Source organism: Pangasianodon hypophthalmus, chromosome 17 (genome assembly GCF_027358585.1).
Source record: "Pangasianodon hypophthalmus isolate fPanHyp1 chromosome 17, fPanHyp1.pri, whole genome shotgun sequence".
NCBI classification, from domain to species: Eukaryota; Metazoa; Chordata; class Actinopteri; order Siluriformes; family Pangasiidae; genus Pangasianodon; species Pangasianodon hypophthalmus.
Window position 1 is genome coordinate 15,979,433 of NC_069726.1, and position 15,631 is coordinate 15,995,063.

The window sequence follows — 15,631 nt, forward strand, 5'->3', positions numbered from 1 at the left end:
GCAGCTCGAACACTTTGCCAAGCAAAAGCAGAGTGAGCAGCAGATAAAAAGCTGACCGCAAGCAGCTTCCAGAAAGCAGGAGTTCAGCTTGCAGAGCTAACAGTGATCTATTTGTTATACAGAAACATTTAAACATCACCCTAAATGGTCTGGGATTAGTGAAACACCAGCTGTCCCTGCGCTCTGTATCCACCTGGTTTTACTTTATTTTCTCAAACTGCCAACTGAGCACAAACCTAGAAAAGTGTGTGTCAAGAATTTCACATAGAACGATTGTGATTTTATTTTTAAAGCTATTGTGCAAGTCATATCATTTGTTTTGTTTTTTTTGGAATATAATCAATGATGAATCGCTAATCATTACGACATTTAATTTACTAATGAATAACGTCAACTCCCACTCTGAGGCACCTGAAGCCAGACGAGCACATCTTTCGAACTGCTGCTCATGCTTTATTCACAGACAGTGTAACACACTCAGAGGAAAGTGCTATCTGCCCTCTTCCACATACGTGAGCTCTCAGACACCCACAACTGTCTAGTGTTGATGTGATTGACAGGAGAGAGCGAGTAATGTCATCCCTCCCACCCAGACAGAACGGCCAATTTTGCTCCCTTATTTTTAGTGAATGAACGTTAGTCAATGCAGGTGCATTTCTTTAACATTGAAACAAACCTCAGTTAGTACAGGTGCTAACTTTGTTATCTTGATAACATTACTTATGGTTTGATAAAGCTGATGTATATGGTTTATTGATGTTAACTAATGCAGTAAATAATAATAGTTAACCACAGTGTAAAGCATTACCAGATCACCACATGAAACTGCATACACTATATGGCCAAAGATATATGGCCACCTGACCATCACACCTATACAGTATACAGTATGTGCTTATTGAACATCCCATTCCAGATTTATTCCCCCCTTTGCTGCTTTAATAACCTCCACTCTTCTGGGGAGGCTTTCAACTAAATTATGGAGCGTGGCTGTGGAGATTTGTTCGCATTCAGCCATATGACTATTATTGAGGTCAGACACTGATAACGGTCAGGGCTCTGTGCAGGCAACTCGAGTTCGTCCACTCCAGCCTTGCGAAACCATGTCTTTTATGGACCTTGCTTTGTGCACAGAGGCATTGTCATGCTGGAAAAGGTTTGAGCCTCTTAGTTCCAGTGAAGGGAAATCATAACGCTTCAGCATACAAAGACATTCTATACAACTGTTTGCTTCCAACTTTGTGGCAACAGTTTAGGGAACGGCCCACATATGGGTGTGATGGTCAGAAAACTTTGGCTATATAGTATATATCTCAGATATCAGTGCATAATATTTATAGACACAGATAAGCACACCTACCGGGTATATACCTACAAATAATGAAGTGTATTAGTGTATATAGTTAAGTGTGTATATAGTCAATGTTAGGTTCAGACCTACCTTGTATCTACACTCACTGGTCAATTTATCAGGTAAATTTGCCATACATGTCAACTTTATGCTATTCTTAGGTGTAGCCCATGGACATAATTTTTGCGATTTCATGATGAAAACAGAAACATGACAGGAAGTGATGCAATAGTGAAATAAAAAAAAAAACATTGAGCTTAGTGTCAATGACGAGACGTGAGGCTGTTCCCATTTCAGCGTTATGTATGATATCATTACACTCTTATAAAAGTTATAATGGTGCACATTACAACTATATTATATCCATATAAAGGATAATGGTCCACATTACAACCCAGTACAAATGAATCACTGCGGCATATTTTAAGAATATTCCATTTTTATTTTAAAATGCCTTTTGGTACTGTATAAGGCTGAAGATAAACTCACCGCCCACGTCACCCGCACAGAGGTGGAGCTGAGCACTATGGGGTTGTGCATGGTGACAATGACATCACCCAGCTCCTTCTGCACTTGACGGTGATCTACGCCCTGCACAGCTGGACTGATGTCTGAAACACACACACACACAACAATTATATGGGCACCAATGAGTAGAAAACACTGTCCATTTAACAGTAACACAGAATATATTTTCACTAATGAAATACACATTATACTGTAATCATGAAACAGCAAATGTATTAGAAAGTCAAATCAATACACTATAGCTTTATAACCTGTCTTGGCTAAAGATCATGGAATTAAGACATATGTACACCCCCATGCCAGATGGGTAGAGTGTATGTTACCCTGGGTGCGGACAGGCTCGGACATGGCACTCGGATCTCCCACCCCCTGCGCGTTCACCGCTCTGACGATGAAGACGTAGACGGTGTTCGGTCGGAGCTCTCTGACAGTGTACTGCGTGTCCTTCACGTGATCAGCTACAGTCTGCCAGCTGTTACTCACCAGCTGGCTGCAAACAGAGACGAGACGCAATAAACTCACTGCTCGGAAAAAACAGCACACACGCGTCTCACATGGCTGCCTGAGGCAGATGCGCTGGGGTTTTATGCTGATATTATTGTGGGCAGTATGCCTATTTCTACCAGCTTGCTATAGATGGGTTTAAGCTATTGATGCAGCAGCTCAACTGTGGAAAATTCGTTTTTCAAAAGCTTTGTTGTAGTGAAAATAAGATTCTCTGACCTAATATTAGCTCATGCAATCAGTCAAGGCTGCTACAGCTAGCAATAGACTGCCTTCACAAGGACATTTTGGTATCCATCAAAAACACAGGGTGATGTGAAAAAGTCATCCTCTGTTGTCTGTTAAAGTTTCTGACAGATTGTACACTGACATTCAGAAACTATGAAGCAGCGTGCAGAAGACAGTCCAGGCTGGGGCTTAAGTCATTCACATTTATGTTGAGTAAGATCAAGAAGAGACTAACTGTGATTGTCAACTCACATCACCAGAGTCCAGTCTGATCTTGAGCTTGGGCTGCTGTATGCGTGGAGTTTGGCATGTTCTTCCCATGTCCTGCAAGTTTCTTCCAGGTTCCCCGGTTTCTTCCTACGTCTCAAAAATATACTAGTGTATTGGGTTCTCTAAATTACCCCTAGATGTGAATGTGTCTGTGCATGGTGCCCTTTAATGACTGGGGTCCCATCCAGGGTGTGTACTCACCTCACATCCAGTCTTCATGTGATAAGATTCGGATCCTAACCAGGATAAAATGGTTACTGAAGGTGAATGAACGTCACCTAAAAATAAATGATTTTAATGCTATCATATTACGTACACTCATGCCCAGGCAGAAAGAGAAAAAAGACAAGAACCACACTTAAAGACACCTTAAACAGACATTTATCAGTGTGTCTGTCCTTGTGAAAGCAGTGTAACACTTTCCTTAATGGAGTTATGCTATAACTGACGTGTGAGTGAAAGATAAAGCCTTTAGATCTGCACCTGAACTACGAGGCAAACAAGTAATGGAAGTTCACCTAAATTATTCCTGTACATGTCTGTACACTTTCCTCAAGAGCATCCAGTCTAGCTGACCTCCTGATGACTTTCTATAATATTAAAGGGGCCGCCATCTTGAACGAGTGGAATTACATTTTTCATTGTAGTACTGTATCATTCCACACAAGATTAATTCTCCACAGACATGCAAGAAGCTAACATAGCCTGGAAGTAATGCGGAAAATAACATATTTCCAAGTTAAACGTAAATTTATAAGTACGTACTGTCCTTGGTGTTTATTTAAAACTGAGAGCAGCTTAGTGATGGCACTTGAAGCAAGTATAAGAAGATTTGTTGATTTGTTCATCTTCAGTAACCGCTTTATACTGGTCAAGGTCGGGGTGCATGTGGCGTGTATCCCAGGAACACTGGACATGAGGCAGGAATACACCTTAGACGGGGCACCAGTCCTTTGCAGGGCACCATGCACACACTCGTTCACACCTAGCAGCAATTTGGAGTTGCTGATCCACCTGTAGGCTTGTTTTAGGAGGTTGGACGAAACTGGAGAATCCGGAGGAAATCAACATGGGAGAATATGCAAAATTCCACAGACAGCAACCTGAAGTTAGGATAGAACCGGGAACTCTGGAGCTGTGAAACAGCAATGGTGCCTGCAGCACCATTGGTGCAAATGAGTTTGGTAAAATAGACTTCTATTACTAAATTAGTAATACTGGAATTGTTGTTCCAGTATCAGGCTAAAGAAAGTAACATCAGACATTAAATATGCTATGGCTGATCCCCTGAATTTGGTGTAAGTGGAAAATAGTGCAAATTTGATTTTCTGCTAAAATATTCCTCTAAAAAAGTTGGATTAAGTTAAATTCTCTATCCACTGCTCTAAAAACAGAGATTCTGACTAGAAGGCAATATCACCTTCCATTCCCCAAAACTGAGCCCTTTTCATGACCTAGAAACACTTACAATTAAACTTCACTCTACCGCACAAGCCTCAGGCAGCTGAGTATTGACTAAACACAACGAGCCAAATCACACACTGGGCACCGATGCTCCAGCATGGCACAGCCCCAGTGCTTTCCTCATAAATAAGCCACTAAATCCATCACCGCTGGCGCTCACTGAGGGCGACCCTGGTGCCCGGTTAACCGACCACATCTGTGCCATGAGCGTGAAGGGCACTGGGTATAGAGTACCAGGACCCGATTCAGCCAGCGCACACATACCCAAAGGCCTCTATGACATAGGCAGAAATGAGGGAAGCATCCTCAGATCCAGGACGCCATGACAGAGACACGCTGCTCTTGGTGACATCAGTGACCTCCGGCTTGGAAGGTGGCCCTGGGAGAGCAGTGGCATTGTGGGATACGGAGTCAGTGAGCTCGGCAGACTCTGACAGGAAAAAGAAGGAGAGCAGTAGCAGAGGGTAAGATGAGAGGATGATGGAATATTCTAGCAAAAGGCTTCTTCTGTATTGAGATAAGAACCTCTGATGTCTAAGAAGGCGCTCCACGAGGTCTCTCCACTTGAGCTGGTGGCCAAGCAGGTGTACAGGCCCGAGTCTGAGAGCTGGAGAAGAACATTAGCAGACTAGTTTGAGAAGGGCAGAATTATATATACACACCTTTCATACACAGTGCAGGATCTAGACATCATAGTTTCTTCTATTAAATGTCACTTTAACTGTGTTAGCAATGTCCTCTGTAGTAGGAGTGTAAGAGTAAGAGTGCCAGAGAAATGTGAGCATCTCATGGGAGTAACAAATATACTATACAACCAACAAATTAGCACCAGAAATGCTATGCACATCATAAACACTTCAATATAAACATATAAATAATATGTTTCACCACGGAGTTCTCCTTTAAATATGTTATTATGTTAGTAGGATGGCTAGCTAGATAACCGGTTCATATGGGTTTTTCCACTTTAGCTAGATTTTTTTCACAATTAGAACACTCTGTAGTAAATATAGGTCTTGTTTAAATGAGGGAATTGTCACATCAAGATCCAGCGCCAATCCAGGAGTCGATCTGTGACAGTTATAAACATCCAATAGAAATTTCATCATAGCTGTAAACTTTACATGTCTCAGTTATTATTCAGTTATTTGTAATAAAATAATTTTCATTATTCAGTAACTATTATTAATAATTCAGTAACAATAGTGAAACTAATAGGGAAAGTGTGTAGTTATGAGAGTGAGGATTGAAGAAAGAGTTTGAGGGGTTGAAGAAATATGCATTTTTTTTAATAGCCTTATTTCATTCCAGCACTTTTAATTATTGTAATCAACTGCTGTATATTCCACACTGCACGGATATTACTGCGAAAAAATGCATTAACCTCTGATGGCTTCCATGAAGGAGCATTGGGAAGAGAGAGTGACACCATGTGACTCGCTAAAGTGCTGACATTAATTTTGTTAATAAATTTCATTTAGAACTCGGCACCAGTACATTGCCAATACAGCTGCACTGATGCAGCGACACGATGTTCACTTAGTGCTGATTTCCGTAACAATACCACGTAGTAAGAGCTTTTTTGTTGTCCTTCTGTCTTTTTTTACTCTTTTATCTCTTTATTTCTATATGTCTCTCTTTCCCTTATCCACTCTCCTCAGAGTGCCACAAGCTACTGTCTTGCTTTGCCTCGGCTCCATTAAGCTGATTCAGAAACAAGTGATTTAAGTAAAATTGACATTCAAAGGGAGATAAGCATTCAGGTAAGAGCTGTGTGGGCATTTCATATTCGCTTCAGCGCTGTGTATGCATGTGCGTATGCGTGTGTGTGTGTGTATGTGTGTGTGCGCCTGTGTTTGCTTTTAATCTACCATAAAGAGCTGTCCTTGAGGAAGAGCCCAGATTCTGTCAAAGCTGAGCTTAAGATGTCTCCAGCATTTAGCAATTTATTAGAAAATCAATACACTTTATTCATCTTTAAACTGAATGCACTTGTCCATCTAAATCATGCCTGTCTGACATCACTGGGAGAGAAATATCCCTCCTTCCCTCCTCTTCCCCCACTCTCTGTCATACCTTCCATATTCTTCCCTATGACAAGGCACTCTTTGTCCCCTCATTTCCTCACTTTCACCTGGTAATTGGTTCATACGAAGCCAAATGCAACATAAGCATATAAAATCGGAGCAATGATGTAATGATTAGACATGCAATATGTCGATGTAGCAAAGTTATAATGCATATAAAGAGAACAGGACTTTATAGGAATGATGTAATCACTATGTATACACACAGTGTGACTTTATAGCAGTGATTCAGTGGATATATAAAACAGCGTGACTTTACAGCGATGATACATTTACTACATAAACAATGTGTCTATCTAAGCGTTTCAGTCACATGACTTTTCTGTTGCAGTTGCCATATTTGGGACTGAATTTCGGAACTCATTATGTTTCAACTGATCATTTTCCCCAGGTAAAATATTTTTATTTATTCAATCACATTTTTGGGAGAATTCATATTTATTTACTTATTTTTTTGGATATTGTGAACAAAACATTTTGTTTACATTTTGTTTACCTTGGTTCAAATGTTTTTATTATTCAAATTTTTTTTTTCTGAGAATTGAATTGAATCAAAAAGAAATCATGACCGGAGTGTATCGTTACACCCCTTGTAACTAGAGGTGAAAGGCACTTCTGCTAATGTTAGCAATAATTGCTCCCGAGATAAACTTCTCATTATCCCATAATGTAGCTATCTAACATATGCTACATTCCACTAAAGACTGTAACTTGTAATTTCAAGGGGACTAGAAAAAACTCTGACTAGAAAAAAAAAAAGACCCCTCAACTCGGAAGTCCTACTCAGGAACTCAGATCGGTTTCCTCAACTCCAAGTTCAGCAAGTGACGTCAAAACAGCATGGCTGCTCACAGAATCAGCAGTAAACAAAGCAGCAGTTCTTAACTTCAAATGAGTTATACAGTATATACTAGTATTGGTTTTAAATCTATCATCATACAGACCTAGGTGTTAAATGTGTATCACTGACTATACAGTCTGCTGTTTGGAGGAGGACATATACCTCACTCTTCACAGTTAGCTGGCTAGATGACTGAAGCATCCATTTTTTCCCACTTTGTAGCTCAAACGCATTAAGGTCAAAAACTTCCCATTTCTTAGGAAAGTCGATTGCAGCAATAGCTACAAGACAGCATGACAGGGAGCATCTGCTGCACTGCTACATATTGAAAATGTACTGTACTGTATGTAGTGAAGTGTATTAGGGCAGTAATTATCAGTATAAATGCAAATGAATCTTCTTAATGAAGCACAGACACAATAACAATAGAGTCAGTCCCCTACTCCTTAAAAATGGCAGTGATTATATGGTCTGATGGTATATGAAATAATAGATATAGCAATACATAATTACTAAATACTGTATACGTATATACAACATGTCTATAGAGCAAATGCAAATCACAAAGAACACACCTTAACATTCTGGATCTGCAGACTGCCTGCCTCCAGCAGGGACATTCGAGGCTCATTAGCCAGCAGACTCACTCCGTCCTTCAGCCAAGTGACCGTGGGTTCAGGCTCTCCAGACGCCCTACACCCCAGAACCGCCAGGCTGCCCACTGCCACCGTCTGATTTGTCGGCCCATGTTGAATAATGGGTGGTGGGCGGTCTTTAAGAGCTGTTGAGTAGAAAGTAAACACGTGGACTAAATGCACAGCAATTTCCTTTGAAGCTTCTCCTGACCTTGCAGGAGAGCAAGCACTTACCGCCAGCATTTTGTGCCTCTCAATGATGGATGTGCTCTGAAATTTAGCACCTGTTCTTGCGGTCAGTCATGCAAAAAAGACACCTTTGATTTTGTGAGTTTTTGGCATCCCATCACCAGCGTGGATTAAAAATGGCTTGCCTGAGAGGCTAATTAAAGTCTTTTTCACTGCATCTTTCAACACTTTCACACCCACTTCCTCTCTTTCTCACCATCCTTCATCTAAATTAGGTGCTTACTGTATATTTATTAAGAAGGCGGGTTTGACACATATCATTTTTATATCTTTTTAAATCTCACAACAACCTAAGCACTACCAATCTCCATATATTTTTGTAACTTGACATTAATCATATGCATTACAATGATATATAGGTTCAGAGCCCCAAGAAAGCTTTACATCACAGGGACCAAAACCCCATGACTCCAGTTATTTTTAACCTAATCTCTAACCACTGCATCTGTAGTGTCTGCGTTATACAACAGAGAAGAAAAGGAAAGAATACTAAGAAATAATACTAAGAAAAGAATACAAAACCTGTCAAGGAGCAGCTGTTGAATTCCATTAATAGATTAATGAATTAATAACACGTGACTATATAATGCGGATCATTTTCATTTGTTACACTCTAACAATAAACCTTTGTTTGGTCTAAGATCTTCTTTCATTAAGGGTTTTCGACCAGACCGCACAACTACATTTCTACCACATGACCACAAATTCTCTCTAAAAAAAAAGGTCCCATGTCTGAAAGAATAAATGATATAGATTTAGAGCTTCATTTACGAATACCACTGAAGGATGAATTCCTGGAAACATTCACACAAAAATGAGAAGCGGTCTAGGAAACCTCACTGGTTACGGCATCTAGCAAAAAAATGATGAAAAATCATTTTTTGACCAAAATTGGTCAAAGACAAATTATATATATATATATATATATATATATATATATATATATATACATATGTGTGTTTTTTTTTTGTTGTTGTTTTTTTGTTGAATGCCATGCCAAACGGACATAAGCCTTATAGATTCCATTTATAACAACTGCCCTCAGACTCATCATTAATAAGTTTCTATTCTTGTCTCAGTATAGGCAAACTTTGATATTACTGTCTAGGTAATTAAACGTGTAGATACACATGAGGTTAAAAACCCAGAGAAGTCCTTTAACCTTAAACAGTTCAGTACATTTATTTACATAAGACAGTCTACAATGCAGAACAAATAACTGTATCTCCATCATGGCAGTCTGATATCTTTTTCCTTTGCTTCTTCGCTCCTTCCTGCTCTGCTTCCCCTCTCTCCCGCCTTTCTTTCCTGACCTCTCTCACTCGCTCGTCCTCTTCCTCTCAATTGATATGCACGGCAACCCAGCAGTCACTGCTTCGAGGGTAACGCGCTCCTTCTGCAGAGAGGGCCTTGAGCAGATGTTAATTCAATAATGTCTGCGTGAGCAGGCCAAGACAAAATGGAAAGGAAGCAGAATACGGCTCCCAACTGGCGGCGCCACAGCACTTAAGATAATGATACTCTTTGAGAGAAGAAGTGGGTGTAAATGTGTGTCTCTCCATCAGCAGCCCCAGTGTTACACTTTATGGGAGTCGCTCGCTTTTCAGGCCATCCAAAGTCTTTTTCTCCTTCAAGCCAGAAGGAAAGGTTGATGAGGATTTGTTAAGGATTTCTTCTGAAGTCATTCAGGAGCCGCACCACAAAGTGGAATACTGTCTAAAACTGTCGCGTCTAGAATGAACTTCAATTTGCTACATGCCCACAACATTGTACTCAAAGTAAAACAGAAGAATGAAAGGAAAATGCATTTATTAATTTTTTTCTAAGGCAAAAAAAATAGCAGGTGCACTTCTGAATGTGTGTATGCGTGCACTGTGGAATGTGTCTTGAAATGTTTCAGGAATGCTCAACTACTGTTTGATGTTGACAGATTAAGGTGTAGAAATACAGCAGTAATACATATCCAAAATACACGTCATACACGTCATACACGTAATACATGATGCCTGCTAGATATTACTGACACATTACTGCCTTAACTGTGTCTGTACTGTTCTAAAACATTTGATTTAACTTCAGAGTTGACTGATGAGAGTGAATGCATTATAGGAATGCACTACTGTTTGGATTGTAGGAACCTTTGAAAAATGTGTAAAGTCATGGCGCAAATGTGTTCGGTTTGGGTTGAAAATTCAACACACTCACCATCAGACACCTCCAGCTGGGCCTTGGCCAGTATGCTGCCAGCCACTGTGAGAGCCTGGCAGATGTAGTAGCCTGCGTCTGAGCGCTGGACCGAAGCGATGCTCAGATCTCCATTCTGAGCCACTGAGAAGCGACTTCCTGCCTGAGCAGGTTGATTTGGAAAAAGCAGGACCTGCGGAAAGTGAAAAAGCAGATTCGATCTGAAATCTCAGTAGGGTAAAGAAATATGGATTGCTAAGAGAGCCTCCACTGAACAAAACAATGCAATTAGTATTTGATCGCTAGACTGTTAGCAATGTGAAATTTCTTAACTCTGAGATTTTGTTTAATACTCCTCCTTCTTTGACCAGATTAAAGGCCACACCTCCTTCCCTAGAACTGACCAGCTTACAGGCCACACCTCCTTCCCTTGAACTGACCAGCTTACAGGCCACACCTCCTTCCCTAGAACTGACATGCTTAGAGGTTACACCCTTATTGGGACAGACAGGTTTAGTGACCAAGCCCTCTTTACTAGGACTGGTAGGCATGTTGGCCACGCCTCCTTACTTGGACTAACAGGCTTACCGGACACGCCTCCTTTGCCAATATTAACATGCTTGGAGATCACACCTTCTGGCAGGTTTACAAGCCATCTGCTACAAACGTACAACTGATGCTAACACAGTTTAACATCCATGGCTTAACCGGTTTAACATTCCTACATGTTGGTGGTTATTTTGCAATTTATGCTCAAACTAGAAGTACAACTTTTAAACCAGTTTAAAAATCCAATATTTCCACATGCTGGCGTTTAAAGGTGATGCAGTTGTTGCACATACAGAGGCACAGAGGCCTACAGTGGGTTCATGACTTCATGCAGAGGCTGGTCGGTAATTAACGTATGAACTGAGTAGTGTTCAGCTGCCCGCCGTGCCCTTGGGCACAAGCCAGCGTGCTGAGCCAGACTTCACCACCCACTCACAGCCTTGAGATCTCTTATCTCCCCTTGCCTCTAATGAGATTTTCCTTCATTCAAAGTCCTCAAATCTACCCAAGTGACGAGAGAGGAAGGGCATTAGCCAGATTCAATTAGCCCTAATGACTCGAATTCAGTAAATTAATAAGTTTTGAGATGACAAACGACCCCCTCTGAGTTAAGTGACGGAGGACTGATGACCACTTCATTACTGTGGAGGTAAAATCTGACCATTCATTAAGCCAATTAATTGCTTAATTGTGCAAAATGCTTTGTTTCAACCCCCAAAATAATCAAAGTAAGACCACTGCCAGCTAATTTGATTCATATGAGTAGAGTATATCTCAGGCTTGTCTGTGAGCGCAGATTTGCAGATCATTGCATAAACACCCACACACAAACACATAAATCTTCCATGAATATGCAAACGCTGTGGAGAACACTGACCTTGCTCCCTTCTCTCTGCCAGAACACAGCGGGCTGCGGGTTTCCCTTGGCCTCACATGGGAAGGTAGCGGTGCGTCCCTGCATCACAATCTGGTCCCGGGGCCGCACAACAAACTGGGGTGCCTCTGAGGTGAAAGGTCAGATGGGTATCATTGCAAACACAGAGACACAGGTGGTTACATTTTTCACAGAAAGGAACGCAGGAATATAGGTGTGGTCATGTTTAATGCAAAAGCTGAGGTGTCGGGATGCGTGCACACCTAATTAACATGCAGCATACACCGGTTTGAAAAGGTGCAAAACATGGTGTGTTTACTAATAACTCCTGGGGTGAGGTGGAAAGTTCAGGCAAAAGATGGCTGAATTTCACACGATCCTACGTTTTAATGTTCATTTCTACAGCTCTATTTTCAAAACTCTACTTTTGGGAATCAGATCACAAGGTAATAAGCCTGAAATAAGTTATCGATAAAGGGTTGAATAACAGGCAAATGCATGCTGTTAGTAGCATGGTATGGGTGAGTACTTACCAGGATGAGCTGGTGAATGAGCAATGAGGGCAGGAAAGGTGAGTGGATGAAGGGGTGACATTCACAACAACAGACACAGGTACAACAACCAGAGAGGAAAAAAACACATTCAGACGTCGGGTACACAAATAAATTTAGGACAAAAACATAGAGAGTCCACTGGGTGACTGATGAAATGGATCTTAAATCTCACGGATTCTGAAGGGAGCTTAATAATGCAGCAGGCTGCCCTTAATGCAACATCCTGGAGATTTCCAAAATGGAAGCTGTGGCTAGACGGCGACAAATATTACTGAAGCCCAAATCTCAAATGCCGTATCAATGCGTCACATCTCACCATTTTTTCCCCTGTACCCCACCTCACCCTGTGTCTAACAGTGTGCCAGAAATATTGTACTGTATATTGCTTTGCAGCAGACTGGAGTGTGAGACCAGGTTTTAAACTGTCATTAAGTTCCTCATTTCTTGATCTTAGCAGGAGGTCAGTTCCAGCCGGCCGTGCCCTGCTCTTCCCCCTGAGTGATTGTGTGTGTGTGGTGCACATGTATGTTTGTGTATCACAGGACTCCCACTGGTCAGGGAATGACACACACAGAAGGAGATGGTCCTGACAGGCTCGGATCCAACAGAGAGAAATAAACTGGTCTGTAAACAGTGCTGCCTACTCCTCGGTGAGGCTTTGGTAATACTTCACCAAAAAGTGGGTTAAAACACCTGCTGTTGGTAGAATAATAGCTTTTGGGCAAAACCATGTATTTCCCTCTTCCTCTTTCATAATGTTAAACTGGTCAAATTTATGAACATCTATACATTTTCCATTCCAAACAAGTAGGCAGTACGCCTCAAGGTTAGATGTTGATGGGTTGTTAATTCTGAGATGCTTTTCTGCTCACCACAGATGTAAAAAGTGGTTATTTGTGTTACACGTGACTTCCTGTCAACTCGAACCAGTCTGGACATTCTCCTCGGACCTCTCTAATCAACAATGTGTTTCTACCATCAGAACTGCAACTCTCCGGATGTTTTTTTTCCACACTATACTGTGTAAACTCTATTGACCGTTTTGCATGAAATTCCCAGCAGATCAGCAGGGATTTGAAATAGCAGATCTGAAATACTCAAACCAGCCCGTCTGGCACCAACAACCATGCCACGTCAAAGTCACTGAGATCACATTTCCCATTCCGATGTGAACATTAACTGAAGCTCTTAAGCTGTATGTGCATGACCTTATGCATTGCACTGCTTGGATAATTGCTTGATTGGCTGATTGGATAATTGCATTTAGTGAGTAGCTGGAAAAAATGGGGGTGGGAAATGGGGAAAAAAATACAACAACAAATAGCAATTTGCAGGACAGAACTTTATTAAACTCCTGAACTTGTACAGTTCTTCCACCTCAGCTACATCATTCACGTTCATAAGTGGTATCAACCAGATGTCCTGTGGCAAGCTTTCTACCTAATGTGACTGAATACGCAAGCTAAGTAGCTTTCAAAACAACACTGTCTTTCTCAAATTGTTTATATTTTATCAGATTGACTTTAGTTCGGGGGTTTGTTACAGTCCACAAAGTTCAGTGTTGCTGCGAGACAAAATCAGGGTCCTTTATGCAGCATGTTATTATAATGTTCATATAATTTTTTTCTGGGAAGATTTCGACGAAGTACGACAAAAATCAGTGATATGCTGCTCTGTGCACAGCATGTGGTCTGAGTGGGCTATATGGAGCTGCGGCTCTATAAATAAAAGCATACTTCTTTAGTGAATTTCAAGCCAGTTTGTATAGAAATATTATTCAGTTAATCATTTTAAAGTATATTATTCAGTATATAGTATCTACAGTGAAGCTAACAGTGAACGTGCTATATGTAGTCATGGGAGCGATAAGGGTAAAGTCTGGAACTGAAAAGTTCCTGCAATATCCAATCAAATCAATTCCACTAAATTCTTTTAAAAACTGTCTAACATTGAATTTAACAATGACGTTTCATTGGTGGAAATAATAAGCTGGTTGACATAAATTACACCAAATGTGTTTTCTGTCTCCCCATGCACTTTTGTCTTCAGTAATGTGTGAGCACTCCAGGACTGCACTTATTGCCTACTCCTCGTCTCTATAATGGCAATAAATTCAGCAAGCCTGATATTTAATTAGTTTTGTAAGACATTATATTGATTCTGTTAATTATAGGATGTTCAGTGCGTAATGATGCATCAACTGTCTGATTCAAATTTATTAGCCTCCACTGAGTTGCTTGGTTTTGAAAGATTTGAAAGAACTGATTTTGGATTAAAACGAGTTAGACTTTGAATATCACACACAGTGTTTCACAGAAACAGCAGGTGTTATTATTTCTGACCACAAAAAAAGGGCATAATAAAAAGAAAACGTCTTAAATCACCACACAAATGTTAAAAAATGCTGGATGAATCAGGTTCTCCAGTTTCCTCCCACTGTCCAAAAACACGCCACTGTGCGGATCAGCTAATCTAAATTGCCCCTAGGGGTAAATGAGTGTGTGAATATAGTGCCCTGTAATCCAGGGGGGGTGTTCCCATGCCCAGGGATAGGTTTTGGATCTACCGTGACCCTGACCAGGAAAAAGTGCTCACTGAAGATGAATGAATGAATCTAATTACACCACTAAGTCATACTTGCAACTATACAAAAATAGAGCCCTATGTGTTATAGACAATTTTATTACTACCATGCACTAATGGCTATGAAGTCAACATGAAGATAACTCACCCCTGACTGTGAGTGTAGCCGATGCTTCCACTTTGCCCACCCGGTTCTCCGCAACACACGTGAAGCTTCCCTGGTCCCCAGAAGACACTTTTTTAATCCTCAAGACAAAGTCATCCTTTTCGTATTTCATCTCGTACCTGTGCGGAACAATGCAACCAGCCTTCAAACACATTTGCATGCTCAAAGTTAACCGCTCTCATGTTCAAGCGCAGCAGGAGCTCAGTGCGGAGAGGAAAAACAGTGATTAGCAAGAGACAGTTTTAGAAAAAAGTAAACAAAGAATAATGGGCTCGTGAAGCACTTTTGGGGGAACAAAAGGCCTTTTTCTGCAGCCCTTGAGAGAGTCCATACTGAAGATGATTTGGTAAAGTGGAGGAAAAGGGTGTCAATTATGCAAGCATCAAAGCCACGGTGAAATGAAAGGTGCTTTCAGCCGGAACCCTCACTGTTCTGCTATTTCAATATTTATGAAGAGTAACCCACTGTGTTTGGCATGTGTGTGTGCTTGTGAGTGTGTGTGTGCGTGTGTGTGTGCGCTCATCCAGAGAAAAGAAGATCCTAAGGGTCTGGTGTATCTGGGGC

The 15,631-nt window shown here is 41.0% G+C and overlaps 1 protein-coding gene across 4 annotated transcripts in view; it reads right to left on the minus strand.

The window, feature by feature from the left end:
• The window catches only part of LOC113543652 (roundabout homolog 2), a 128,756-nt gene that overhangs the window by 27,479 nt on the left and 85,646 nt on the right, over positions 1-15,631 (minus strand). For all 4 annotated transcript variants that reach the window (XM_053241268.1, XM_053241269.1, XM_026942040.3 and 1 more), the window contains 8 exons: positions 15,050-15,186; positions 11,768-11,892; positions 10,363-10,534; positions 7,849-8,054; positions 4,871-4,952; positions 4,610-4,775; positions 2,203-2,369; positions 1,841-1,962 (listed from right to left, as the gene is read on the minus strand). In XM_053241268.1, the coding sequence (XP_053097243.1) occupies positions 1,841-1,962; positions 2,203-2,369; positions 4,610-4,775; positions 4,871-4,952; positions 7,849-8,054; positions 10,363-10,534; positions 11,768-11,892; positions 15,050-15,186 (1,177 nt within the window). The remainder of the gene's footprint in view (positions 1-1,840; positions 1,963-2,202; positions 2,370-4,609; positions 4,776-4,870; positions 4,953-7,848; positions 8,055-10,362; positions 10,535-11,767; positions 11,893-15,049; positions 15,187-15,631) is intronic.